This window comes from Sapajus apella, unplaced genomic scaffold, assembly GCF_009761245.1.
Source record: "Sapajus apella isolate SASKATOON/1434 unplaced genomic scaffold, GSC_monkey_1.0 scaffold136, whole genome shotgun sequence".
In the NCBI taxonomy this organism is placed as follows: Eukaryota; Metazoa; Chordata; class Mammalia; order Primates; family Cebidae; genus Sapajus; species Sapajus apella.
The window spans coordinates 85816-113073 of record NW_022437076.1 but is presented as its reverse complement, the minus strand read 5'-3'; the positions used below and the strand labels follow the sequence as shown (position 1 = coordinate 113073).

The window sequence follows — 27258 nt, the reverse complement described above, 5'->3', positions numbered from 1 at the left end:
GAGGTGGGCAGATCACCTGAGGTTGGGAGTTCAAAACCAGCCTGGCTAACATGGTGAAAACCCAACTCTACTAAAAATACAAAAATTAGCTGGGCACGGTGGTGCATGCTTGTAATCTCAGCTACTCAGGAGGCTGAGGCAGGAGAACCACTTGAACTTGGGAGATGGAGGTTGCAGCAAGCCAAGATCAGGCCACTGCACTTCAGCCTGGGCGACAGAGCAGGAGTCCATCTCAAAGAACAAACAAACAAAACCCGCTTTTTAAAAATTAATGTTATTACATCCATGTATCTTCCTGCATGTGCTTTTAAAGTCCTTGTGACATTGAGCAACAGGGCTTTGACTCCTGAGTCTAACAAAGGACACCAAGTCTTGCTAAATCTGAAACACTAACTGCAATTAAAGCCTCATCTTCAGGCCCCATAGAAGATGACAATTAAAATAAACTGCACTGCAGAGACACAGGGCAAGAAATTAAAGCCATTCAACTCCTCAAGGCCCAGAGACTATTGTGGAAGAGGTGGGCACGTAAAATTGTAAGGGCCAATTCTGAAAGATAAAATAAGTTCAGTTTCTCTATAAATTAATAATTAATGTCAAAGGCACAATGATGCAAGACCAGCATTTGGGCCCCTGTGTCAGATTAACAAGGTTTTCTTGAAGCATTAACCAACTCCTTAATAAAGGTTATAAAAGGCTTGTGGAAGCTGTATGTTATGGTCAAGATTAAAATCTTATAGATTGTTTATAAAAGTTTGAAAAACAAATTTAATTGGCTTCATGCTGTTTTTATTAGGGCTTATTTGGAAAATTAAGTCTTCTCTCTCAACAAAAGGTTTTCACCTTTTATTTTTGAAATCCTTGAGTTATCCTTTTGGTTAAATGAATGACTTATTTTACAATGACCTATGATCCTATTTTGTGACATCAAGTGTTTAAAACCTTTGATATTTGACAAACTTTCTAAAATAAAATCATAAATTATGTCTTTTTCTAACCCAATTAATCCTTTAAGTTATTAGAGTTTCCCTAAAGTCCAAAAAATAACATAATTTGGCTTATCTGGTACAAAAATTATATATAAAGGAAGCATTGTCAAATATGAAATGGTATTTGTTTTTCCTTGAGCTGTATTTGTATAAATAAGTTATTGGTATGTATTCCAAAATTATGGGAAACTCCTATAATTCTGATATAACTTAATATACATTATCAGTAATAATCATAATTGTTATGTTAAAATTATTGTGTGCCACGGAGATAACAAATTTCCTTGTCAATTGTATCTTTGACTATGGCTGCCCTAAAATTTTTTGTCATCCACAGACAATTGTCTCGTTTTGGTCTTCTTTAGAAGGTGGTTTTAGTATCAGCTATAGGTTTCTGGTAACTTTGGAGACTGTGATATCTGAATAAAGCAAAAACTCTCAGGACTCATAGCAAGCTAAAATGTTCATGAGTATCAAGCACAAAAGGAATTAAATGTATGGACTGAACTAATCTTTTGGACTTTTTGCTTAAAACGTTTGCTGATCCTTTGCTTTGTTTTTCAGAGTCTTAAAGCTTTTCTTTTGAGCTACTGACAGCTTTTAACAATTCAGTATACTCCTGTGGAACAAAATTTGGAGCATATTTGTTTCCTCCACCTGATTTTTCCTGAATCTGGAAGCCATTTTTAAGCATTCTTATGGCAATACAGTTATTTGCCTAAGTGCTATAAGAATATGTTTTCATTTGTAACAGGACACAATTGGAGAAACTGGTTATTTTACCAAGGCTTTGACTGGAATGGAGTGCTTTCCTTTAAGGACTCAAACGACATATGTAGCCAATCAAGCCCTTAGAAAATCTAGCCTCATATTTTGTGTACACAGTTCATGTACAGGATTTCTGACCTGTGGTAAGTAAAGGATGTCACCTTCTGACAGTCCCAGAAGCCCCACTTGGAACCTCAAAAGGAGAGGAAATTCCCCCAGTTCACAGGTATTTAATGACACAAATCCATGGCTGGTCTCAGCTTTATAAAGTCTTATCTGAGATTCCTCCCATGGAAAAAAATTCCATCAAAGCAATTTAAAAGCCTATGCAAAAAAATTATTATTCTTGCAGCACTGTATACAAATAATTAGGTAAAATATAATAAAGCAAACCAGTCCTAGCATGAGTTGCCTTTAGTAACACTGGGAAACTAGGGCACAAAAAATTATGTTTCAAAACTGTAGTACACCTCGTTAGATGCTAGTCTTGCCTAATGTTTTTTAAATTTTTATTATTTTCTACAATTTGAACTGAATTATAATTTTTCTTGGCTATAAGTCTTCAAAATAATGTTTTCAATTCCACCCCCCGCTTTTTTTTTTTCTTTTTTCCATTTTTCCTAATTTCAAGTCACTGAAAACCAAGGCCCTGGGAACTGAAGCCACACAACTTAAACTTCAGAAGAAAATAACAACCTATTTACATACATAAGCCACTTTTATACCTGCCTACTTATGTATGGACTTCAGAGTAATGTGGCCTATATCAATTTTTCCAGGATTGTTCTTTTGTTTGTTACTGTTTTTCTCCCTCCCCCATTTTCTCTTCATAGAACATGAGACTTCACAACCTGCTAAGCATAGTTTTCAGGACTTATCCATCTAGGAATACACCGTCCTAGCCATGAGAGATCAGATGAAACCTGAGACCAGAGACTCATTTTCTTTTAAAATGCTTTTTCCAAATAATTTTAAAAAAGAAAAGCAGGAAAATATCTTGGGCTCCTTCTAGCTGGGAACTGTTGGGGCAAACCTGCCTCCCATTCTATTCAAATTAATCCCTCAGCTCACAGGGATAGATGCATATTCTGATTGCCTCCTTTGGAAAGACTTATCAAAGTCAAAAGAATGCAATCGTATGTCTTTCACCTATCTGAGACCTGGAATCCCCTGAGGGGGACCTTGCTTTGAGTCCTCCCGCCTTTCTGGACAGAACTAATGTACTTCTTAAATATACTGATTGATGTCTCCTGTCTCCCGTCTCCCTACAATGTACAAAACCAAGCTGTGCTCCAACCACCTTGGGCACGTGTCATCAGGACTTCCTGAGGCTGTGTCATGGGCACATCCTCAATCTTGGCAAAATAAACTTGCTAAATTAACTGAGACCTGTCTCAGATTTTCTGGGTTCACATTACCATATATGGCTATTGAAAAATTAAAATATTAATAAGAATTACTAACTTTTTAACATATTTGCAATGTGCCAGACACTGAGCTACACATCCTCCATACCCACGATCTCCTTTCATCCTCACAGCAATCCTTAGGTAGGTATGACAGTTATTTTCATTTGCTAATGTTGTATTGGACCGAGTGTAGAAAGTTATTACCAAGACAAAAGTATGCCAGATTGCAGGGTCATTTATTATGCCGGCGACCACAGAGGACTCACGTCTCTCCAACCTGTGGCGTCAAAAGGAGGGTGCCACGACTTTTTATACCCAAAAAATCACCTTGGGTGTGGGGGTGAGGAGTGGGGATGGGGATGAAAAGGTTTCGGATATTCCAAGGGCTTGGGGATTCTGTGATTCACCTCCTGGGCGGAGACAAGGGCTGGGGTCTCCGGACATTCCAAGGTCTAGGGGACTTTTGTCATTCTGTATTGTTACCTCAGTGGTTTACAGAAGTCAAGATATACATTTGTTTACATATCGTCTGGGTGGTGATAGAAGTCACAGATTTTAGCAGTTACTGATAAGAAAAGGTAAGCAGCTTTACATAGTTTTGCAGAACAAACTAGCAGTTCTATTTACAGAGGCCAAGGACAGTAGTTATTGTGAGGAGAATGGGGCAGCCATTTCAACTTATTTAAAAAACAGTTTTGCTCAGGTTCAGGCTCTAGGCCAGCACAATATCACACTAAATAGGAAAAGTACCTGAAGTCACATCACTAGCAAACGGTGGAAAAGAGATTTCAACCAATGTATTTAGACTCCGATGCACATTCTTAACTCAAGTGCATCAAATAGGGGCCATGTAAAAAAATAATAATCATCCTTTAGTTGGAACTTTAAACAGGAAGGATTCTAAGACTGTCCAGGAGATACCAGATCCCTAAGCTCAGTTCTAATCACCTTGTTACAAGAAGTTTAGCCTAATGCTGCCTCCTTACATATTTTGTTTCATCTAAATGTTCCTCCATACCTAATGACCTGTAACCTAAGTGGATGTGCAAACACACTTTAACCTACTCTTGTTAACAAGTAGCCTAGTCTCAGCCAATCACAGCAGTACAGTTTCAGCCAATCACAGGCAGCCAACTGCTCAAATAAGGCAAACACTAGGCTGCAACCAATATAGCTGTTTCTGTACCTCACTTCCTTTTTTTTTTTAAGACAGGATCTCCCACTGCCACCCAGGCTGGGGTGCAGTGGCATGATCATGGCTCACTGCAACCTCTACCACCCAGGTTCAAGGGATCCTCCCACCTCAGTCTCCTGAGTAGCTAGGACCACAGGTGTAAGTGGTATACTTGGTAATTTTTTTTTTTTTGTATAGATGGGGTCTTCCTATGCTGCCCAGGGTGGTCTCAAACGCCTGGGCTCAAGCATTCCTCCTGTGCTGGCCTCCTAAAGTGCTGGGATTACAGGTGTAAGCCACTGGGCCTGGCCTGTACCTCACTTCCATTTTCAGTATGCCACTTTCCCATTTCTGTCCATAAATACCATCCAACCACGTAGCTGCCCTGGAGTCACTCTGAACCTATTCCGGTTCCAGAGGCTGCCAATTTGCAAATAATTCTTTGTTCAGTTAAACTGTTGAATTTAATTTGTCTAAAGCTTTTCTTTTAACAACCCAAACAGAATACTTCTAAGCAACAACTGAACATAAACAAGCTAGCTGCTTAAGAGGAACTCAGTATAGTTTCTATGACTCAGTTTAGCTAACATTTTAAACCAACCTGGATTATAAGGCCATACCCATAGAGAATTCTGCAAGGGTAGTTTACTAATGTAGTATCCAATTTAATGACTACTAAGTGCTGCTCGCATAAACCTGGAAAAATGTATATCACCTTCAAAACTTAGTCTTCCTACTACAAACAGCCTTACTTAATAAAACACTAGCTAAGTACAGAAAGCAAGCTCTGTACTTAAACCACTGGTAAGGAATATTTAATCAATTTATCAGTCATCTGAATCAGAGCAACTCTATTTTGAACAGAGAGGCTGGGTAAAATAAGGCTGAGACCTACTGGGCTGCATTCCCAGGTTAGGCATTCTAAGTCACAGGATGAGACATGGGGTCACACAAGACACAGATCACAAAGACTTTGCTGATATGATAAAGCAGGCGGAGGTAAAGAAGCCAGTCAAAACTCACCAAACGAAAAATGGCAATGAAAGTCACCCCCGGTTATCCTCACTGCTCATTATATGCTAATTATAATGCATTACCATGCCGAAAGACACTCCTACCAACACCATTCAGTTTACAAATGCCATGGCAATGTCAAGAAATTACCCTATATGGTCTATGAAGGGGAGAAACCCTCAGTTCAGGGTATTACCCAACTCTTTCTTGGAAAAATCATGACTTATCCACCCCTTGTTTAGCATATAATCAGGAAATGGCCATAAAAGTAGCCAGCCGGCAGCCCACAGGGCTTCTCTGCCTATAGAGTAGCCATCTCTGTTTCTTTACTTTTCTAATAAACTTGCTTTCACTTTTATCTATGGATTGGCCTCAAATTATTTCTTACACAAGATCCAAGAACCCTCTCTTGAGGTCTGGATCGAGACTCTTTTCCGGTAGCAAATTCAGTGGCCATCACAGACCTCTCCCTCCACTAAGCAGTTTAAGTGGCCAAGTCTCATGTTACTGGAAACTTTAGAGATAGTAGGGAGCACTCAGGTGAAATCCAAAGGAATTTGTTGTATTTCCTATTTGGGTGGGTAGCAAGAAGCTTTCAGACTGAATTCAATCCCATTCAATCCCAATTTTCACCCTCATACTTATGGCCTTTCCAGAATCGAGAGTTCATTTCTGCATTAAAATGATAACGTTGGCTACCAAAGAAAGGTTTCATATGTATAATGGGGTGGGAATGAATAATCCCTACACCATCCAACATTATGGATGTTGCTCCAGTCCAGCATTTTACTGTACTGTAAGTACATTTTTTTTTCAGTTGTCACCCAAACATACAATAAAAATTTTAAAACTAAAGTTTCCCTGCTGCCCAAAGGGAAAGAGACGTTTTCTTTCCTTCCTTCTCCTTACACAGCCTTTCTTTGAAAAATCTAGTATTTATGAATCCTTCCTCTGTCCCTTTGATATGTGTGCACATCTCTTTAAAGGCTAAATAAACTAGCCCTAGTGTAGCTTGTTTATACCTAGTAAATAGAAGAGTAAAATGAAAAATGGCAATGAAAGTGACCTCTGGTCACCTCACTGCTCATTATATGCTAATTATAATGCATTAGCTATTTTTCTGAAGGGTCTGGAATCCTCTCTTTTACATTCATTCATTCATTCATTTTTTGAGATGGAGTCTCACTCTGTAGCCCAGGCTGGAGTGCAGTGGCACAATCTCAGCTCACTGCAACCTCCGCCTCCCAGGTTCAAGCGATTCTTTTGCCTCAGCTTCCAGGTGGCTGGGATTACAAGCACACGCCACCACACCCAGCTAATTTCTGTATTTTTAGTAGAGAGGGGGTTTCGCCATGTTGGCCAGGCTGGTCTCGAATTCCTGACCTCAGATAATCCACCCTCCCCAGCCTCCCAAAGGGCTGGGATTACAGGCGTGAGCTACCAGGCTCAGCTGAACTCCTTGAACCCCACATTTTAAATGGAAACATCCAGGAAGACAATGTCCCCGCCCTATTACTATCTCACCATCGCTGGAGGTTTAGCCTAGGCACCTCGACTACTTGTTTTATCATAGAGCTGTTTTATGTTTTCCTGTTTTCCTTTGGAAAAAAGTAACCCCATAGCAGAGATGACCAACACAATTACCAGGTTAATTTAGAAACAACTATGAAAGCATGTACAGCAAATGGTGCTGTCAAGTCTTCTTACAAGAGGACAATTTACTATTAATCTTCAGACTACATAATGGGTTGCATCTGCTCAGCTACAAATAAATGGTGGGATTTCTTTTCTGAAAGAAACTACATTAGTATATTATCCATAATATTTCCCAGTCTGGGTTGTTAGTTGTTTATTGTTTTTACTTTTTCTTTTTTCTTTTTTTTTTTTTTGAGTCAGGGTCTTACTCTGTTGCCCAGGCTGGAGTGCAGTGGGACTATCAGTTTACTGCACCTTCAAACTCCTGGAAACAAGCAATCCTCCTGCCTCAGCCTTTGGAGTAATTGGGACAACAGGTGCACACCACCATGCCTAGATAAATTTTTATTTTTTGTAGAGATAGGGTCTCCCTATGTTGCCCAGGCCAGTCTCGAACTCCTGGCCTCACATGATCCTCCCACTTCAGCCTCTCAAAGCGCTGGGATTATTGGTGTGAGCCACCACACTTAGCCACACACGGGTCTTTAAGTAACAAAATACAAGCTCCTCCTGGGCTCAAGACTTCACATATGCCCTTCCCTTCTCCTGTCAGCTCTTTGTCCAATTTAACTCCAACTCAGTCCTTGAAGTCTCAGCTAAATATCATTTTCTTGGGAAAGCCTTCCCTGTCTCTCCTCATTCCCCCCCACATGCCGGTGACTTCATTATATATTCTCACAGCACCCTCTACTGTCCTCCACAGCATGCATCAGAATCATAATTAATATTTGGTTTTGTTTATATACTATCTATCTCCCTTGCTAGATTTATAGATAATTTAAGGACAGGGGCTTTATCGGTTTTGGTCAACATTGTATCCCCAACACCCAGCACACTGCTGATACCCTGTAAGTGTTCGATAAAAATCTGTTAAGTGAAGGAATGAATGGAATTTGTAGCTAAGCACTACATTCTGGAGTGACATGGTATTAGCTTTGCCTTTACTAGCTCTATGCCTTTGTTGCTGTTGTTGTTTGAGACAAGGTCTCACTTTTTTTTTTTTTTTTGAAAGATGGAATCTTGCTTTTGTCACCCAGGCTGGAGTGCCGTGACGGAATCTCCACTCACTGGAACCTCCACCTCCCAGGTTCAGGCGATTCTCCTGCCTCAGCCTCCCAAGTAGCTGGGATTGCAGGTGCCCACACCATGCCTGGCTAATTTTTGTATTTTTTCAGTAGAGTCGGAGTTTCACCACACTGGCCAGGCTGGTCTCGAACTCTTGATCTCAGGTGATCCGACCACCTCAGCCTCCCAAAGTGCTAGGATTACATGTGTGAGCCACCGTACCTGGCCAAGACAGGGTCTCACTTTGCCACCCAGACTTGAGTGCAATGGCGTGATCTCGGCTCACTGCAGCCTCAATCTTCCAGGTTCAAGGAATCCATTTGCCTCAGCCCCAACAAGTAGCTGGGACTGCAGGTGTGTGCCACCATGCCTGGCTAATAGCTCTATGCCTTTGGATAAATTTATTAACATTTCTAGGTCCATTTCTCCCTCCATAAATGAAGATTATAGTTCCCGTTTTTAGGGTTATCACAGGATTGGATAATTCAGTAGAGTGATTAGCACGGTGCCTGGAACATAGCAAACAGTCAAAAACTATCAACTATAATTAAGGAATAGAGAAAAGGGGACATGTACATGGTAGGGAAGACATATTCCACACCCTTGACAAGGGCACAAACATAGTTCCTTCATGCAAATATACTGTTGCAATCGGAATAAAATGAATATTTTAAGTATACCACAAAAATGCATTATTTATTTTATTTTTTTTTTCACTTAGGTTGTCACCAACAGAAATGCACTATCTAAAAGAACCTGAAACAGGGATCTGTTTATAAAGCCAAGAATCTTTCTGGATATGAAGTGATCACATCACTTATCTAGCTTGCACACTTCTATGTATGGGATCAGGCTCTTTAAGAGCAAAGCACATCAGGAATCAATTACTTTAGGCAGCAGGGTTCCAACTCTGGGCTTGAAAACCTACAAGACCACAGCCAAGCTAGCTGTGCTGCCCTTGGCCCAGAATATTCAAAAAAGGCAACAGGCTTCTGTCTTTAAGATAAATGTCCTTCCCTTCCTGTAGGAAACTCCATGTCTCAATGAGAAAATGTACCTTCACTCTGAAAATGTACTTCTTCAGCATCCCAATGTCACCCTGGCCACCCACACACCCCACTTCCTGGTGCATCCTCCCTTCCCCAATACACCCCCTTTAGCTTTGTTTTGATCTTCTCTTAGATTTTCCCACTTTGGACACATTGTTTAGCCTTTCCAAGTCTGAATTTCTTCATCTGTAAAAATGTAACTAAAACAGTAATTCCCTTTTGGATAAATGGCATAGCATATGCCAAAAATTAGCAAATGGTAACTATTGTTTTAATGTTTCTTTCCTTTTCCTTTTTTGTTTTGTTTTTAAAGACTGGGTCTCCTCCCTCTGTAATCCAGCCTGGCGTACAGTGATAAAATCACCATCGCAGCTCACTGTGCAACCTCAAACTCCTTGGCTCAGGTGATCCTCCTGCCTCATCCTTCTGAGTAGCTATGACTACAGATGCACCACCATGCTCAGCTAATTTTTAAATTATTCTGTAGAGATGAGGTCTTACTACATTGCCCAGGCTCATCCTGAATTGCTGGACTCAAGCAATCCTCCCACCTCAGCCTCACAAAAGCCTGGCATTATAGAGGTGAGCCACCACACCAGGCTCTGTTTCAGTCTTTCTACCAGATCCCTAATCAATCTACAAGCCAGAAAAGACGTAGAACACAGATCCTTTCCAGTGGTAGGATTTTTAAAATTCAGACCCCATGTTTTCTATAATAAAAAAAACCCCAATCTACCCCATTAGCCAATGTACCATAATAAAATGTTTAACCCCCAAAAAGCTCTAAATGTTGCAAAGGACAAAAAATTAGTAAGTGAAATAGTACTCATTTCCTAAAAAAGATTAATTCAACAAAACACAATTTATATATAACCTATTTTTATAAGGCCTTCCTTTAAAGCAAGTCCTAATACATAATCTTTAGTCAACTGTTAATCTGGAATCCTCACCATATTGCTTTTGGGATTAGCAGAATGCCATCCTGGGGAATCCCAGCAGAAAGGCGCATTCTTACTGGCCACCCCAGGGCAAGGCCCAGTCATGACCTCTTCCTTCTATCTCCATTTCATCCCATCATAAACCTCAAGAAAAATAAAAAGCATCATCATCTTAGGAAAAAGTGGCAGGGGGGCTCAACATGTTGATCACATTATGGCAAGACTCCAGATTACCTCTTAAATATAAAACCTTTAACAAAGATCCATTCAAAGGCAACCTTTTATACTCGAATGAATACAAAGTTCTGCAGGGAGGCCTGGGTCTAAAAACCTGCCTTCCCCACTTATTTGTGATAGGTAATCTTAGCTTCCTAACTCTTCTAAAAACATACTGTGATACCACCCATGTTACTCTGTCGCTGTGAGGAGGAAGAAAGATATTTAGATATTTTAGAATGGCCATTCTGGTACGTGCTCAAAAAAGTCAGTTCCCCCACGGCCTTTCTGAAAAAATTATTATTATTATTTTGCTAGTTCTAACTGTATATCGCCAAGCCCAGGATCCCTTTTTCCACCTACAACTCTTTTTTTCTCTCCCATACAGGTTAGAGAACCAGAAAAGCAATTCCTGGCAATTCCACTGAGAGAAGCGAGTATATATGTATATATGAAACCCAAAAGTTACTTCAAAAGTAACTTCACGATTCTCAAATCATTACACCAAAGGTTTGGAAACTGAAAAAAGAGCCTTATGTGGCTACCATTTGTTGAATACCTACCAAGCGTCAGACACCACCAGCTGAGTACCTTGCACGCGCAGTTTCATTTACGCTTCACAACAACCTTATGAATGGGCTTGTTATTCCCAAATTTACAGCTGAATAGAGACGCTAAGAGTTTAAAACATTTGCCCAAAGCCGCATAGCCAGGAAGCCGCAGAGCAAGTATTGGAAGAGCAAGGTATCACAAACAGCCTTTCCCGTGGATGCTCGACTCAGCACCCTCCTTCTGCCTTTTGAAAAACCGGAGTTCCTTTGCTAGTCCTAACTCGCCGTCACTGGCCAAGGTGCCACCGGGCCCCAGTGCTCAGCCCTCGGTCCTGCCACTCGCACACGCTGCGGGGCCTCCCCTACGTCCCACAGAAATACGGGAATAAACAGGCGCGAGCCAGGAGCCCTCTGGGCGCAGAGGCCTTTCACACACAGCGCCCAGTGCAGGTCCGCCGCAACGCGACGCCCATTTCCAGCCGCGGAAACCTGACTCAGAGACCTCGGCAACATGCAGAGCTCTCCGCAAAGCACAGCCGGAGCCAAGGCCTTGGTCCCAGCGCCTGAGCTGAGTCTTCCTTCAGAGTTCGGCGTCACGATGATCCGGAAGCCGCCCGGGATCCCGCGCTCCCCCAAGGCCCGCGGCCTTCGCTGGACCACTACACCGCTTCCCCTCACCTAGGCCGAGGAGTCGCCTCAGCTCAAGGAGGGACCCTATCCCCTCACTTCCGAGGTACAGCACCCACCTGTTAGCCGGAGAGGCCATGGGCAACCAATTCATTCTCCCGCCTCGGAAGTGACGTGTACGCAGCCGGCGCAGGTCTGTCCAATCCCAGCGTTGAGGTTGCGCATGCGCGTTGGGCGCGTGTCCCTTAGGGTGCAGGTAGGACCCGCGAGACCCGAGATCTGAATAGGGTCCTGCTGCCTAACTACCATGTCTTCATCTTGCGGAGGGAGATTCCAAAGGTCGTGGTTGGTGTTCCGTGGACTTTCGGTGAAGAACAAAGTTGGAGAATTCACAATACAGTTAGCAAGATGATTATAGTGCCACAGTAATCAGAACAGTGTGATAACTGGTACAAAGGTAGTAACAATGAATGAGAGAGAGGCCGGAAACAGACCCCCAGCTGTGTACACTTTTTTCCTCCTACAAGTAGGCACTGTAATGCAATGAGGAAAGTTTCTTTTTCAATATAAAGTGCTAGGTCATATAAATGTTGATTGGGGGAAAAGGAACCTTGACTTCTACCTCAGGTAAAATAATTCTAGATGGATGATGGATGGTAGACCTGAATGTCTCCCATTGTCTAGACATTTTTTTATTGTCTAGAGATAAAATCGCAGACTATTATGACCCATGAGAGGAAAATATATTTTAGCAGAACACAAAAAGTGCCAGTCCTAAAGGAAAAGACTGATAAGTTGGGTGTCAGTAACTAAGACACCAAAAAGACCCCACTGAGAAGGGAAAGAAAAACAATAGAACAGACAAGATATTTGTAATACATATATCTGAAATTGAATTTTATTCAAAATATATATGCACTTCTTAAAAAATAAATTTTTTAAAGGACCTGAAGTGATTTTTAAAAAACCATGAAAAGGGGGTATTGAGAAAGTAAAGGGCAGAAGAAGGAAGGGGCAGGGAGACTCTCATCATTCAAAATTCACAGGATGGCAAAGGTATGTAAGGTGGAAAATCTTCCTCTCTGTTTTCCAGGCACCCTCTTCACCTCCCCCTAGGTAACAATGCTATTAGCTGTGTGTTTTCTTCCAGAGCCAGTTTATTAATAATCAAGCAATTATGCATATGTTCAGCACGCCCCCTTGTTACACAGCATTCTGAAACAGGCTTCTGTTTCTTGCTTTTATTCACTTTAGCGAATTAATATATCATGGAAATTTGTGCAGATATCCACAAAATCCGAATATGGGAAATTTTATTTTTAAATATTTTTGATGTTTTCACAGAAGTTTGTATACCTTCCTGGCCCCTCTCCACTGTTCTAGAAACTCTAGATTCCTGCTTGCCAATTCACAAAGTTTGAATATCCTTGTAACAAATTCAATATGAACCTGTGAGGCAGGAGAATGGGGTCTGGAGGCAGGGAACCTAAGACTAATACACGCCGACTTCCTAGAACTAAATCAAAAGGAAAACCTGAACTTTCCATGCCCAAGTAACAAAAGGACCAGAAGCTACTCCCTTTGCAACCTGCCTGCTTTTCTGCCTGGCAGATGAAAAATTAAAGGTACCTCTAATCGGTACCCTCCTGCAACCAATCAGGCTGGTCACAGGCCACTACTTCATTTATATAGGGTGTATACCAAGTAACCAATAGGAAACCTCTAGAGAGTATTTGAACTCCAGAAAATTCTCTAACCGAGCTCTTGAGCCACCTGCTAGGCAGGCTCCCACCCCATTGAGTGTGCTTTCATTTTCAATAAATCACTGCTTTTGTGGCACCATTCTTTTATTGCTTTGTGTGTTTTGTCCAATCATTTGTTCAAAACGCCAAAAACCTGGACACCCTCCACTGGTAACACCTGGGTCTTTACTGCATGACTAAGTCCATTTCCTGGGATTCATTTCCCAGGCCTGCTACCTTCTTAGCCAACCCACTCTTCAATCCTGCATGGAATTTGTTTTAGAAGAAACACAATACATTTCAATGTTTTGGTAACCACTTTGAATTACATCTGTCAAATGCAAGTGTAAAGAACTCTAACTTCACAACCAGGATATTATACAAATAGATTTCAATGGGCCAGGTGCAGTGGCTCACACCTGTAATCCAGCACTTTGGGTGGCCAAGGCTGGCAAGAGTTTGACACCAGCCTGGCCAACATGGTGAAACCCCATCTACTAAAAATACCAAAAAATCAGCTGGGCATGGTGGCATATGCCTGTAGTCCCAGCTACTCAGGAGGCTGAGTCAGGAGATTATTACATTCAGTTACATTGAGAAGAAATTTGATTAATGTAAGATAGATAAATTTCTGTTAAAAAAAAATTAAGTGAGTCTTGTTAACACTACTGCACTCCAGCCTGGGCAATAGAGCAAAACCTGTTGAAAGAAAGAAAGAAAGGAGGAGGAAGGGAGGGAGGGAAGGGAAAAGGAAAGCAGGGAGGAAAGGAAAGGAGGGAAAAAAGAAGGAAAGAAAGAAAGAAGGAAAAATGGAGAATGGAAAGAAAAAGAAAAAAAAAATGTTTCGGCCAGGCGCGGTGGCTCAAGCCTATAATCCCAGCACTTTGGGAGGCCGAGGGGGATGGATCACGAGGTCAAGAGATCAAGACCATCCTGGTCAACATGGTGAAACTCCGTCTCTACTAAAAATACAAAAAATTAGCTGGGCATGGTGGCGTGTGCCTGTAATCCCAGTTACTCAGGAGGCTGAGGCAGGAGAATTGCCTGAACCCAGGAGGCGGAGGTTGCGGTGAGCCAAGATCGCGCCAGTGCACTCCAGCCTGGGTAACAAGAGCGAAACTCCGTCCCAAAAAAAAAAAAAAAAATGTTTCAAGCTTTACAGTAGCAAAGCCTCTTTGTAATGAATAAACAAGAGAACCAAAACAAAAAAAGGATTCTACCGACCAATCTAACCAACGATACAATTGCAAACTTTTGATTCAAATATCAAAAACCAATTTCAATAATAAATATATGGTATAAAAACTCCACAAAGGTCAAGTAGGATGTATTTATACTTGAATGAAATTATGAGTTGAGAGTAGGAAATCTATAAATTAAATCAAATAAATTGAAGAATTATGAGGAATTTGTTCCTGTAAGTGTTATTTGGCAAGCTATTCAGTGGAACACAAAGGTATTCTTCTTTTTTTTTTGAGGCTGATTTTCACTCTTGTTGCCCAGGCTAGAGTGCAGTGGTGTGATCTTGGCTCACTGTAACCTCCGCCTCTTGGATTCAAGTGATTCTCCTGCCTCTGCCTCCTGAGTAGCTGGGATTACAGGCATGCACCACCATGCCCAGCTAATTTTTTGTATTTTAAGTAGAGACAGGGTTTCTGCATGTTGGTCAGGCTGGTCTCGAACTCCCGACCTCAGGTGATCCACTCCTCTCGGCCTCCCAAAGTGCTGGTATTACAGGCATGAGCCACTGCACCCAGCCGAAACTCAAAGATATTCTTAATGAAGTTGCATATATATTTTAAAATGTTATAATTGAAGTGGATTTTTAAAAACGAGTACGTGAATAAATTGAAAAAGTATTCAGGGATAGAGAAAAATAAATTTAGATTGTTTACATATATAAAATATATTTTACAAGATAGGCCTGTCCTTTTTTATTCCTTAAATAAAAAGAGCAGATATTTAAATCCCATGACTTTCACTTTAAAATTTAGGAAATGCTTACAGCTTCCCACACTGAAATTTATACTAACACAGCTAATCTAATCAACGGATAATAAAATCAAGACAAATGGAATTCTCTTGACCAGTCTATTTTTTATTTTTATTTATTTATTGTTTTAGGTGGAGTTTCATTCTTGTTGACCAGGCTGGAGTGCAATGGCGTGATCTCGGCTTACCACAACCTCTGTCTCCGGGGTTCAAGTGATTGTCCTGCCTCAGCCTCCCAAGTAGCTGGGATTACAGGCATGTGCCACCATGCCCAGCTAATTTTGTATTTCTAGTGGAGATCAGGTTTCTCCATGTTATTCAGGCTGGTCTCAAAAACTCCCAACCTCAGGGGATCTGCCTACCTCGGCCTCCCAAAGTGCTGGTATTACAGGCGTGAGCCACCATGCCTGGCCTATTTTCTTGATTTTTAAAAAGTCTAGGCCTGGCGCGCTGGCTCACGCTGGTAATCCCAGCACTTTGGGAGGCTGATGTGGGCAGATCACGAGGTCTGGAGTTTGATAGCAGCCTGGCCAACATAGTGAAACCCTGTCTCTACTAAAAATAAAAAAAAAATAGCTGGGCATGGTGGCAGGTGCCCATCATCCCAGCTACTTGGAAGACTGAGGCAGAAGAATTGCTTGAATCTGGGAGACAGAGGTTACAGCGAGCTGAGATCAAGCCACTGCACTCTAGCCTGGGTGACAGAGCAAGACTCTGTCTTGGGGAAAAAAAAAATCTAAATGTATACTCAAAGAAAAAAATCCATTAATAATTGATTCTGTTATTTGAAAATGTTTACTGATCATTTACTTTACACTAAGTGATCTCCAGCTCACGGAGGTATATCAGTGGAAATATGAAGTTACCTAGCTTTGTCAAGCTTATATTCTTTTTTTTTTTTTTTTTTTGAGACGGAGTTTCGCTCTTGTTACCCAGGCTGGAGTGCAATGGCACGATCTCGGCTCACCGCAACCTCCGCCTCCTGGGTTCAGGCAATTCTCCTGCCTCAGCCTCCTGAGTAGCTGGGATTATAGGCATGCACCACCATGCCCAGCTAATTTTTTTTTGTATTTTTAGTAGAGACGGGGTTTCACCATGTTGACCAGGATGGTCTCAATCTCTTGACCTCGTGATCCACCCGCCTCGGCCTCCCACAGTGCTGGGATTACAGGCTTGAGCTACGGCGCCCGGCCTGTCAAGCTTATATTCTAATGAGAGAGACAAGAAGTAATTGAGCAGGTACTTTAAAACAAGAGTGTTAAGATACAGCCTGGAATTCTAAAAATTACACACTGGGGTTGCCATGTAGAGACTGGATTGAAAACAAGGGCAATGATAAAAGCTTATTAAATTTGTGTAGAATATAGCTATCCTATAATTTTGAGGGTCCCTGAAACTGGAATGTGTGTAAGATTTCACTTTCCCAAGATCAGGTTCACACATGTTCTGGAGGAAAAACATAATAATAATAAAATAATAAAAATTTCATTTTCCCAAGAAATCTCTGCAGTGGAGCCCTGACCTTGTGAGGGAAGTACTGTAGTTACCAAGTAGTGAGGGTGGGAAGGTGAATTTGAAAACACCATTTGGAATTACTGCGCTTTAAAGGTAAAGCTGGCGGGTTATCCATACACATTCAAACTGAAAATGTGTGTGTGTGTGTGTGTGTGTGTGTGTGTGTGTGTGTGTGTGTATGATGGATAGAGTGAGAATGAAAACCAGACAGATACAGAGAGAACTAAAAGGGGACACCAAGAATATTGAGCTGAGAAACTATAAAATGGGAGTTCCCCTTAAACAGAATGGGGACAGTGAGTTTAAGGAGTATCACTGCCTCCATGTGGATGTATTAATTTTGAGATTCCTAACTGGCATCCAAGTGAAGAAGTCAGACAGTGTTGGGTGTAGCGTAGTGTTGAGGTGTAATAGGAAATGTCAGGAAATTAATAACACAAAAATTAGTAAAAAGCAAAGATTTAAAGATAAGTCCAGGTCCTGAGCTTAGTGGTTCCCTAACCATTAAGCAGTAGTAAAGGTGAGAAGAAACCAGCAAAAAAAGACGATAGGTAATTATCAAGAATGTTGGGGGAAAAGTAGCTTAAGTGTTCTGGAATTCTACCAAAGAAAGTTTTGCAAAAAGGAGGGACAGATCAACTGTGTCAAATGCTGCTGATACGTAAATTAGGACAAAGGCTGAAGAATTATGCTTCAATTCATAATTTACCAATGTGAACATCGTTTGTGCTTTGATAAGAGCAATTTTGTTGGAGTAGGTGAGAAACCATATTGGAGTTGTTGCTCAAAGGAATGTCTGACCTCTGGATTCTTTTTTTCTTTTTTTTTTTTTTTTTTTTTGAGACAGAGTCTTGCTCTGTAACACAGGCTGGAGTGGTGCAGTGGTACGATCTTGGCTCACTGCAACCTCCACCTCCTGGGTTCAAGTGATTCTCCTGCCTCAGCCTCTTGAGCAGCTGTGTTGGAGTCGCTCCATGTTGGGAGCATCACTGTTGGGTTACCAACTGCAGGGATCTGTCCTGCAGACCCTGCCTCGGAGATGGATGAATAAAGTACACTGACACACACAGAGGTTACGCTTTGCCAGTCCGGCTGAGGGTCTGTGGCTGCTTACAGACTCCCTGGAGAGTGCTGTAAACAGGTAACAGCCACCAGCCCTCCCCAGCCAGTGAGAGTTGCATTTATTTAGTTAAGTTTAATAGACAAAGGCTTGAGTCAACACCACCAGAGTTTCAAGATTAAAGCACTGGTTCAGATGCCCAAAGCAAACACCATTAGTGGTAATATCCCTGGTCAACCTCCCTTTGAGAGGACCATTGGCTCAAAGATTAGTTTTAAGACCACATGAGTAAACAAGTTAGTTAGGTAAACTCCCCCACATACCCTAGCTATTTGCTGCACTTACTAAGTAAATGTAAGGAGGATTTAGGCTGCCTTCAGCTGAAACTTCTGAAACTATGACAAAACTCTTAGGTCTTCCAAAAGGGTTTGAGACTATATTTTATAACTTTCTCTACTACTTTTCCCTTAATATTTTTGCCACTGCCCTGAGTGAATTCCCACACAGCTAGGACTGCAGGCACGCACCACCACACCCAGCTAATTTTTGTACTTTTAGTAGAGATGAGGTTTTTCCATATTGAACAGGCTGGTCTCGAACTCCTGACCTTGTGATCCACCTGCCTTGGCCTTCCAAAGTGCTGGGATTACAGGCATCAGCCACCATGGCTAGCCTGACCTCTGGATTCTTAAGGAAATTTTTTATTAAACAGTGGAAGCACAAATTGGATTAGTTGCAAATCTAGGGTCAGGACACACTCTAAACATGTGCTTCTGCATGCCCTGCTGTTTTTCAGCTAGGTACTCTATTATCTTTTAATAATATAATAATCAACTGCAAAACCTACACCCATTTAATTGACAAACTTCATAAAGACTGATACTAGAGGTTGTTGGAGAGGACGTGGTTTCACGTAACATCTTATGAGTCACTGATGGGCAAGTAAGCTGGTGAAATGTCTTTGGAAAACTGGTCATACCTGCTATACTTAAGCATTCAGATACCAAACACCCAGAAATTCCATCTTGTAATATATTTCCACTAGGAAAAAACAAGAGACCTGTATTAAAATATCAATTATTATTAAAAATAATCACACTGGATTTCCTGACTTTTGTATTAGCAACTCAGTCTCTGCCTGTTTTCAGCAGTACAACCTCTACCCAATATATATTTAGCATTTTTTAATCTACCACTCTCTAAGAACAAATATATTTTCTATCAATTCTACATTCAGTGTCTAGAACAGAAACCAGCATTGTATAGATTCCAAAGAATTATTTGTTGAATAAATAATGAATAACTTAAATAAGTCATTATTTAAAGTATCTATATACATACAGTCTACCATCTTGGAATACTGTGGTACCATTTGTTATGTAGAAAATGATTTCAATCTCAGTTAAAAATACTTTGGGCCTATGAATTACTGTCACCTATAGATAGTCACACTGTTTTGTTTCCATGAAACTGTTTTTAGTTAATGTACATTTTTGGTACTTAAGCCTTTTGGTCTTGCTGCCATAGCAAATAGTGTGCTACTTGAGAACATGAACCTGGCTGGGTGCAGTGGCTCACACCTGTAATCCCAGCACTTGAGGAGGTTGAGGCAGGCGGATCACAAGGTCAGGAGTTTAAGACCACCCTGACTAACATGGTGAAACCCCATCTCTTCTAAAAACACAAAAATATTAGCTGGGCGTGGTAGTGCACATCTGTAATCCCAGCTACTCAGGGGGCTGAGGCAGGAGAATCACTTCAACCTGGGAGGTGGAGGTTGCAGTGAGCCAAGATCGGGCTGCTGTACTCCAGCCTGGGTGACAGAGTGAGACTCCATCTAAAAAAAGAAAAAAGAGGCCGGGCGCGGTGGCTCAAGCCTGTAATCCCAGCACTTTGGGAGGCAGAGGCTGGTGGATCACGAGGTCAAGAGATCGAGACCATCCTGGTCAACATGGTGAAACCCCGTCTCTACTAAAAATACAAAAAATTAGCTGGGCATGGTGGCGCGTGCCTGTAATCCCAGCTACTCAGGAGGCTGAGGCAGGAGAATTGCCTGAACCCAGGAGACGGAGGTTGCGGTGAGCCGAAATCGAGCCATTGCACTCCAGCCTGGGTAATAAGAGCAAAACTCCGTTTCAAAAAAAAAAAAAAAAAAAAGAGAGAGAGAAAAAAGAACATGAACCTGAGTTGTACTTCATTTTTTAACAGATTTCTTAATTAAATATATGCTGCACTCTTTTGTTTAATACATAAGCAGACACCCTGTGAAAAGCAAAGAGCCACCCACTCCACCATTACCACCCACCCCTCCACTAACGCAGCTCCTGAAGATGTCCCATCGCAGAAGACAAACAGCTTGTTTGTTGACTTGGAGTCTGGGGCTGGTCTGCATTTAGTCTCTTTCTTCCTAATTTCCAGCCCTAGTGGGCAGCCCCAGCCCTGGCTGACATCCACAGTGTATCATCATGTTCCTGCTACCTTCCTGACCCCTATGCTCAGCCTGCAGTTGTACGAGGTATTCACAAGAGACAGTTGGATACCAGCGTCTCGGTGTTTACTGTTTCACATCTTAGTTCCTGAGTTGGGGTGGGGTTTGATAGGGAAGAGATGGTATAGCTAGAGTGCCAACTAAGAATTTCTCCACCTGCTTTACTTTTTCTTCTTTGACAGTCACTTTTCTTTTCTTTTTTTTTTTAAACCCCAAACTGACCAAGAAGTTGTATTGGCCATTTCTGGCTACTCAAGCCTTACTGTTCAGTCAAAGGCCGCTACGATGTCTCAGCCCAAAAGGTTGGTTTAAAAAAAAAAAAGAGAGAGAGGCTGGGTGCGGTGACTCACACCTGTAATCCCTGCACTTTGGGAGGCTGAGGTGGGTGGATCAACTAAGGTCAGAAGTTTGAGACCAGCCTGGCCAATATGGTGAAATCTCGTCTCTACTAAAAATATCAAAAATTAGCCAGGCACAGTGTCAGGCACCTGTAATCCAGCTACTTAGGAGGCTGAGACAGGAGAATCGCTTGAACCTGGGAGGCGGAGGCTGCAATGAGCCGAGATCGTGCCGTTGCACTACAGCCTGGGCAACAAGAGCAAAACTCCGTCTCAAAAACAGAGAAAGAGAAAGAAAAGCCACTCTCATTTCTGTTTCTTTTTAGCAAGTGTGTGAACTCACAGTGCTTTTCTGTGAATAAACCACGGATCACATAAAAGATCATTTTTATTTTTTTTTTGAGACAGAGTCTCGCTTTCTCACCAGGCTGGAGTGCAGTGGCGCCATCTCGGCTCACCGCAACCTACGCCTCCCGGGTTCAAGCCATTCTTCTGCCTCAACCTCCCAAGTAGCTGGGACTACAGGCACGGGCCACCACACCCAGCTGATTTTTGTATTTTCAGTAGAGAGGGGGTTTCACCATGTTGGCCAGGATGGTCCCGATCTCTTGACCTCGTGATCCTCCTGCCTCGGCCTCCCAAAGTGCTGGGATTACAGGTGTGAGCCACCGTGCCCGACCGCATTTTTTTTTTTTTTTTTAGAAACAGGTTCTCCCTATGTTTCCCAGGCTGGAGTGCAGTGGCTATTCACAGGCGAGATCCCACTACTGTTAAGCACGGGAGTTTTGACCTGCTATGTTTCCGACCTGGGCCGGCTCACCCCTCCTTAGGCAACCTGGTGGTCCCCCATTCCCGGGAGGTCACCATATTGATGTCGAACTTAGTGCAGACACCTGATCGGGGAAACGCACTACAGCCCAGAACTTCTGGGCTCAAGCGATCCTCCCACCTCAGCCTCCCGAGTAGCTGGGACTACAGGCACGTGCCACCGTGCCCTGAGATTCTTAAAGAAAAAAAAATCCCTAAACTAAGAGAGGACCAGCAAATACTTAATAGAAGATTACAGGTTTTCTGTGAGTACATATGGCTTGGGGTTTTTGTCCTCCACAAATTCATGTGTTGAAATCTAACTCTCTTTGTGATGGTGTTTGGAGGTGGGGCCTTGGGAGGTGACTAAGTTTATGAAGGCAGGGACCTCATGAATGGGATTGGTACCCCTATCAAAGGGACCACAGAGAGCTCCCTCATCCCTTCTGTCACGTAAGGACACTGTAAACAGATGGCTGTCTATGAACCAGGGAACCCCCCCCCCCAATTCAGACACGGAATCTGTGACCATTTGACCTTGGATTTTACCATCTCCAGAACCATGATAAATAAATTTTATATGCTACATAGTCTATGGCATTCTGTTTTGACACTCAGATTAGCTAAAGTACCAGCATATCAACTTGTACAAATAATTGTTGGAAACTCTGATTCCAAATCCTTGATCGCAAAAGGTGATTGATCTGCCGGAGAAATTAAACTACATGATTCCTCTTTCCACAATAAACCAGAGAGTCAGAACAGGGAAAAGTAGGTCAAGGTCTTCTGAAAGCCATACCTGAAAGGTTCCCAGTAATTATTTCATGGTGACTCAATCACACAAACAACCACAACAAAAGACACACCTAACAGATTTTCAGGATAGCCTCAAAAACACCATCTAACATTAGAGAGTTAAAAAAGGCGTGAAGTTTCAAAAAGTCTAGCTTTATTTCAACATCACTGCATGAACTGGTAATGTAACACTGGGCATACATCCTAGGGCAGGTGGCAGCATGGAGAGCCTGGGACACAAGTGCTGGGTTTAGAAGCTTTGCTTGCGGTACCCTTTAAAGCTGCCCCTGGTCCCCTCACCCCTTACCTGCCTATAAAAAAGAGCCTGTCCCGGGCAGCACATCAGGGGCAAAGAGCCCAGATGCCCTGTTGCAGACAGACCTCCATGCCTGAAGAGGCCGTTGCCTCTGGGAGCAGGAGCAGCTGCCGGAACCCTTCCTCACAGGCTTCTTTTCCTGATCTCAGGCACCTCCTGCACGCAGGCAGGTAGACACCCCCAGCACCAGCAGAATGAAGAGGTCCTGCTGCAGGAGGGCTGTGGCTCTGTGAATGAGAGAAGCCTCTCTCCAGTGAGGCAGAGGAACCCAGGCCGCACACCCTGGTCTCTTCCTCCGTAACTCCCACCGTGACCAGGATTAAGAACAGCATAGAAGCTGCTGGCTGGGACCGTGCTCGAGACCCCCTCTCCACCACCTACATTCCCAGCCCCACTCCCAGCTCCAGGGCCAAGGTTAGCGGCCATGGCAGGTGCCAGGATGTTGGGCATCTCCTCACTGGGCTGGTCCTCGGCTGTATCAGTATGGTGGCAGGAGGGCTCTGGAGCTGCCTCTAGCTCCAGCCATGTCTCCAGAGGGAGGCCCCTCCCCACACCTACAACCCCAGGCAGGTACAGAGGATCCACACCCCTGCCCACAAACACCAGGTAATGCATGAGGGGAAGGGAGGCTACCTTGAGACCAAGCACTGCCTCACTACCTAAAAGCTCTGTCGGCATGAGGATGACCCAGGGATCGACTGGACTGGCCGTTTAGTCCGTAACTTTGGCCCTTGAGTTATGAACACTGATGGAACTGTTCAAAGTTACTAACTATGGGTTTTCTGCCTGCATAACTGGCAGAAGCTAGGATGGCAAAATCATTTCAGTCAAATAAAGCAACACGCGTTAGCTTAGTGACCACTACACAAGCTCCCCAGTGCGTCCTTCCGGTGCCACTAGGAGGCCACTTACTCCTCTACGTAAGAGAAGAGTTTTAAAGTAGAATAGAAATTATTGCTGTTTTTGGAGACGCCATTAATAAATTAATAAATTTAACATATAAACAGTTAAATCAATTCAAGGTAATTAAATCAGATGGAATAATTTTTACGTAGATTATCTGCTGAGATGAATATTACATAAGTCTTCTCCAACCCACAGGTAGTCTTACACAGACAGGGGCATATTTTTTTTAATTACTGAGCTTGCTATCAAACAATATAAAGGCTGTTAAGAATGCCAAGACAGATTTGCTTAATAGATGTAAAAGCAGCCTGCCTTCACAGGAAGGGCATACGGCGGCTGCATTTGCACCGGACAATTTATTTGCGTGTGAACAAAATGTAAGGAAAAACAATGAATGTTTTCAAAAGCAGCAAAAACCTTGCAACTGGTTGTTAATGGCGATCATTAAAAAATCCGGAGACAACAGATGCTGGGGAGGATGTGGAGAAATAGGAACGCTTTTACACTGTTGGTGGGAGTGTAAATTAGTTCAACCATCGTGGAAGACAGTGTGGCGATTCCTCAAGGACCTAGAAACAGAAATTCCATTTGCCCCAGCAATCCCATTACTGTGTATATATCCAAAGGATTATAAATCGTTCTATTATAAAGGCACATGCACACGAATGTTCATTGCAGCACTGTTTACAATAGTGAAAACTTGGAACCAACCCAAATGCCCATCGATGATAGACTGGACAGGGAAAATGTGGCACATATACATCATGGAATACTATGCAACCATCAAAAACGATGAGTTCGTGTCCTTTGTAGGGACATGGATGAACCTGGAAACCATTATTCTCAGCAAACTGACACAAGAACAGAAAATCAAACATCTCATATTCTCACTCATAGGCGGGTGTTGAACAATGAGACACATGGACGTATGGAGGGGAGCATCACACACTGAGGTCTGTCCGGGGGAAATAGGGGAGGGGCAGCAAGGAGTGGGGAGTTGGGGAGAGAGAGAGCATGGGGAGAAATGCCAGATATAGGTGATGGGGAGGAAGGCAGCAAACCATACTGCCATGTGTGTACCTGTGTAGCAATCCTGTATGTTCTTCACATGTACCCCAAAACCTAAAATGCAATAAAATATATACATATAAAAAAAGAGTGGAAGACAAAACCTTGCAGCTGAGCTCTGGAATTGTTAGTAGAAGCCACAAAAAGGCAATGAAAGAACACTTAGAGAAACTGCAGGTTAGAACTGGGATTCGTAGGAGCTTAATGGAGCACATTGCGTTAAGTGAAATGAGCCGGCACAAAATGACAACTACCACATGATGTCACTTACGTGGAATGTAAAGCAATTGAACTCACAGAAGCAGACAGTAGAGTGGTGGTTACCAGGGGCCGGGAGGCAGGGGTTTGGGGAGATGATGAAAGCATTCAAAGTTTTAGTTAAGACAGGAGGAATAAATTTAAGAGATATATTGCACAACACGGTGACCGCAGTTAAGAACGTATTGTATTCTTGAAAATCAAGAAGTGTTCTCACCACCAAAAATAAGTATGCATTTGATCCTGAGCACAGTTGAATCATTCCACAACCTACTTATTTCTAAACAAGTTTTACACAACATGTACACAACTTTGCCATTTAAAAAACGAATTAATTGTAAAAAGAATTAAGTACTGGAAAACTTGTCACAGTTTAGGACAACTCTCTTTGTAAAATGAATGGCTCCTTTCTTAACCAACCTGTTGGTCTTTATCAGTTAATGAAATGAGACTTGGTTTATACTCTTTAAATCTGAACACAAAATTGTAGTCGTCTTCTACTTATTAACTGAAAGAAAGTTATCCCAAATGAAATGTTTAATTAGCCTTTGATCTATCTCTTCTATTTAGAAATGAAATGAATACTTATTATTTTAAAAGACCCAACTGCTTCCAGCTATAAACTTTATTACTCAATTTCAACTTCAATCTTTATAGCCTGAGAGACATGCTTTTTTTTTTTTTTTAATTTTGTGTTAGTTAATACTGAGAGACATGCTTTTGAAAATATTCTTGTCCAGGTGTGGTTGCTCGATGCCTGTAATCCCAGGGGCTCAGGAGGCTGAGGCATGAGAATCCCTTGAACCCAGGAGATGGAGGTTGTAGTGAGCCGAAGTTATGCCATGCACTCCAGCCTGGGCAAGACAGGCTGGAACTTATGACCTCAGGTGATCCGCTCACCTTGACCTCCAAAATAAGACACCAATTCTATTTCATGCTCACCAGGAGCTGTCTGGGTTTTGTTTGAATCAGCCAGTCAGTTTCACAGTTGCCACATCTTAATCCTGTCTTGATGAGAGACGGTCTCATTTGCATTTCTCATGTATATTCAAATAAGACAGAAGACTTGTTTTCAGGAAGACGAATACAATTTTCCCTATTCCATTTACTAAGTACAACTAAAAATTGAGGACATTATATACAAAACGATCTAATACTCCAAAAGGTGGAGAGAAGTCAGACCAGCTAGCCACCTTGGGACCCAAAGAACAACATGGGGTGGGTGTTGTCCTTTACATCCCAGACCGGGTGAAGGAAGCAAGCAACCTGGAAATGCCGACAGGCACAGACAATACCCTAAGAAAAGCCTTCTCGGCCGGGCGCAGTGGCTCACACCTGTAACCCCAGCACTTTGGAAGGCCAAGACGGGTGGATCACAAGGTCAAGAGATCGAGACCATCCTGGTCAACATGGTGAAACCCTGTCTCTTCTAAAAATACAAAAATTAGCTGGGCATGGTGGCGCGCGTCTGTAATCCCAGCTACTCGGGAGGCTGAGGCAGGAGAATTGCTTGAACCCAGGAGGTGGAGGTTGCGGTGAGCCGAGATTGCACCATTGCACTCCAGCCTGGGTAACAAGAGTGAAATTCCGTCTCAAAAAAAAAAAAAGAAAAGAAAAGCCTTCTCTTGGCCAGGCGTGGTGGCTCATGCCTGTAATCCTAGCACTTTGGGAGGCCGAGGGAGACGGAGACGAGTCTGGCCAAGATGGTGAAATCCCGTCTCTATTAAAATACAAAAAAATTAGCCAGGCGTGGTGGCACGTGCCTGTAGTCCCAGCTACTCGGGAGTCAAAGGCAGAAGAATCACTTGAACCCGGGAGGCGGAGGTTGCAGCGAGCCGAGATCGCGCCATTGCACTCCAGCCTGGGCAACAGAGTGAGACTCCATCTCAAAAAAAAAAAGGATGTTCAGGACAAACCAAAAAGTCCAAGCACATCATGAATGGCTGGTGTAAGTCATAATAAGAGGATTTATGCTTTAAAAAAGAAAGAAAAATGGGCAAGCCCAGTGGCTCACACCTGTAATTCCAGTTTAGGAGGCCGAGACAGGTGGGTCACCTGAGGTCAGGAGTTTGAGACCAGCCTGGCCAACACAGTGAAACCCCATCTCTATTAAAAATACAAAAATCAGCCAGGCATTGTGGCAGGCGCCTGTAATCCCAGCCACTCAGGAGGCTGAGACAGGAGAATTGCATGAACCCTTGGGGCAGAAGTTGCAGTGAGCTGAGGTCACACCACTGCACTCCAGCCTGGGTGACAAAGTGAGACTCTGTCTCAAAAAAATTTTAAAAATTTTAAAATAAAAAACTTTAATATGACCATGTTGTCGTATTACTATTGTTTTGGTTTGAGTAGGCAAAAAAACTGAAATTAAGAACTTGTTTTTGGCCAGGCATGGTGGCTCACACCTGTAATACCAGCACTGTGGGAGGCTGAGGTGGGCAGATCACCTGAGGTTGGGAGTTCAAAACCAGCCTGGCT

The 27258-nt window shown here is 42.6% G+C and overlaps 1 protein-coding gene across 2 annotated transcripts in view; it reads right to left on the bottom strand.

The window, feature by feature from the left end:
- DHRS7B (dehydrogenase/reductase 7B) overlaps positions 1–27258 on the bottom strand; it is a 92749-nt gene that overhangs the window by 55226 nt on the left and 10265 nt on the right. Inside the window, exon 1 of one of the 2 annotated variants that reach the window (XM_032263477.1) lies at positions 11615–11934. The exons of the other annotated variant lie outside the window; for it this stretch is intronic. Coding sequence (XP_032119368.1) covers positions 11615–11649 — 35 coding nt within the window. The 5' untranslated portion in view covers positions 11650–11934. Of the gene's footprint in view, positions 1–11614; positions 11935–27258 lie in introns of those variants that run through there. 2 annotated transcript variants of the gene reach the window in all.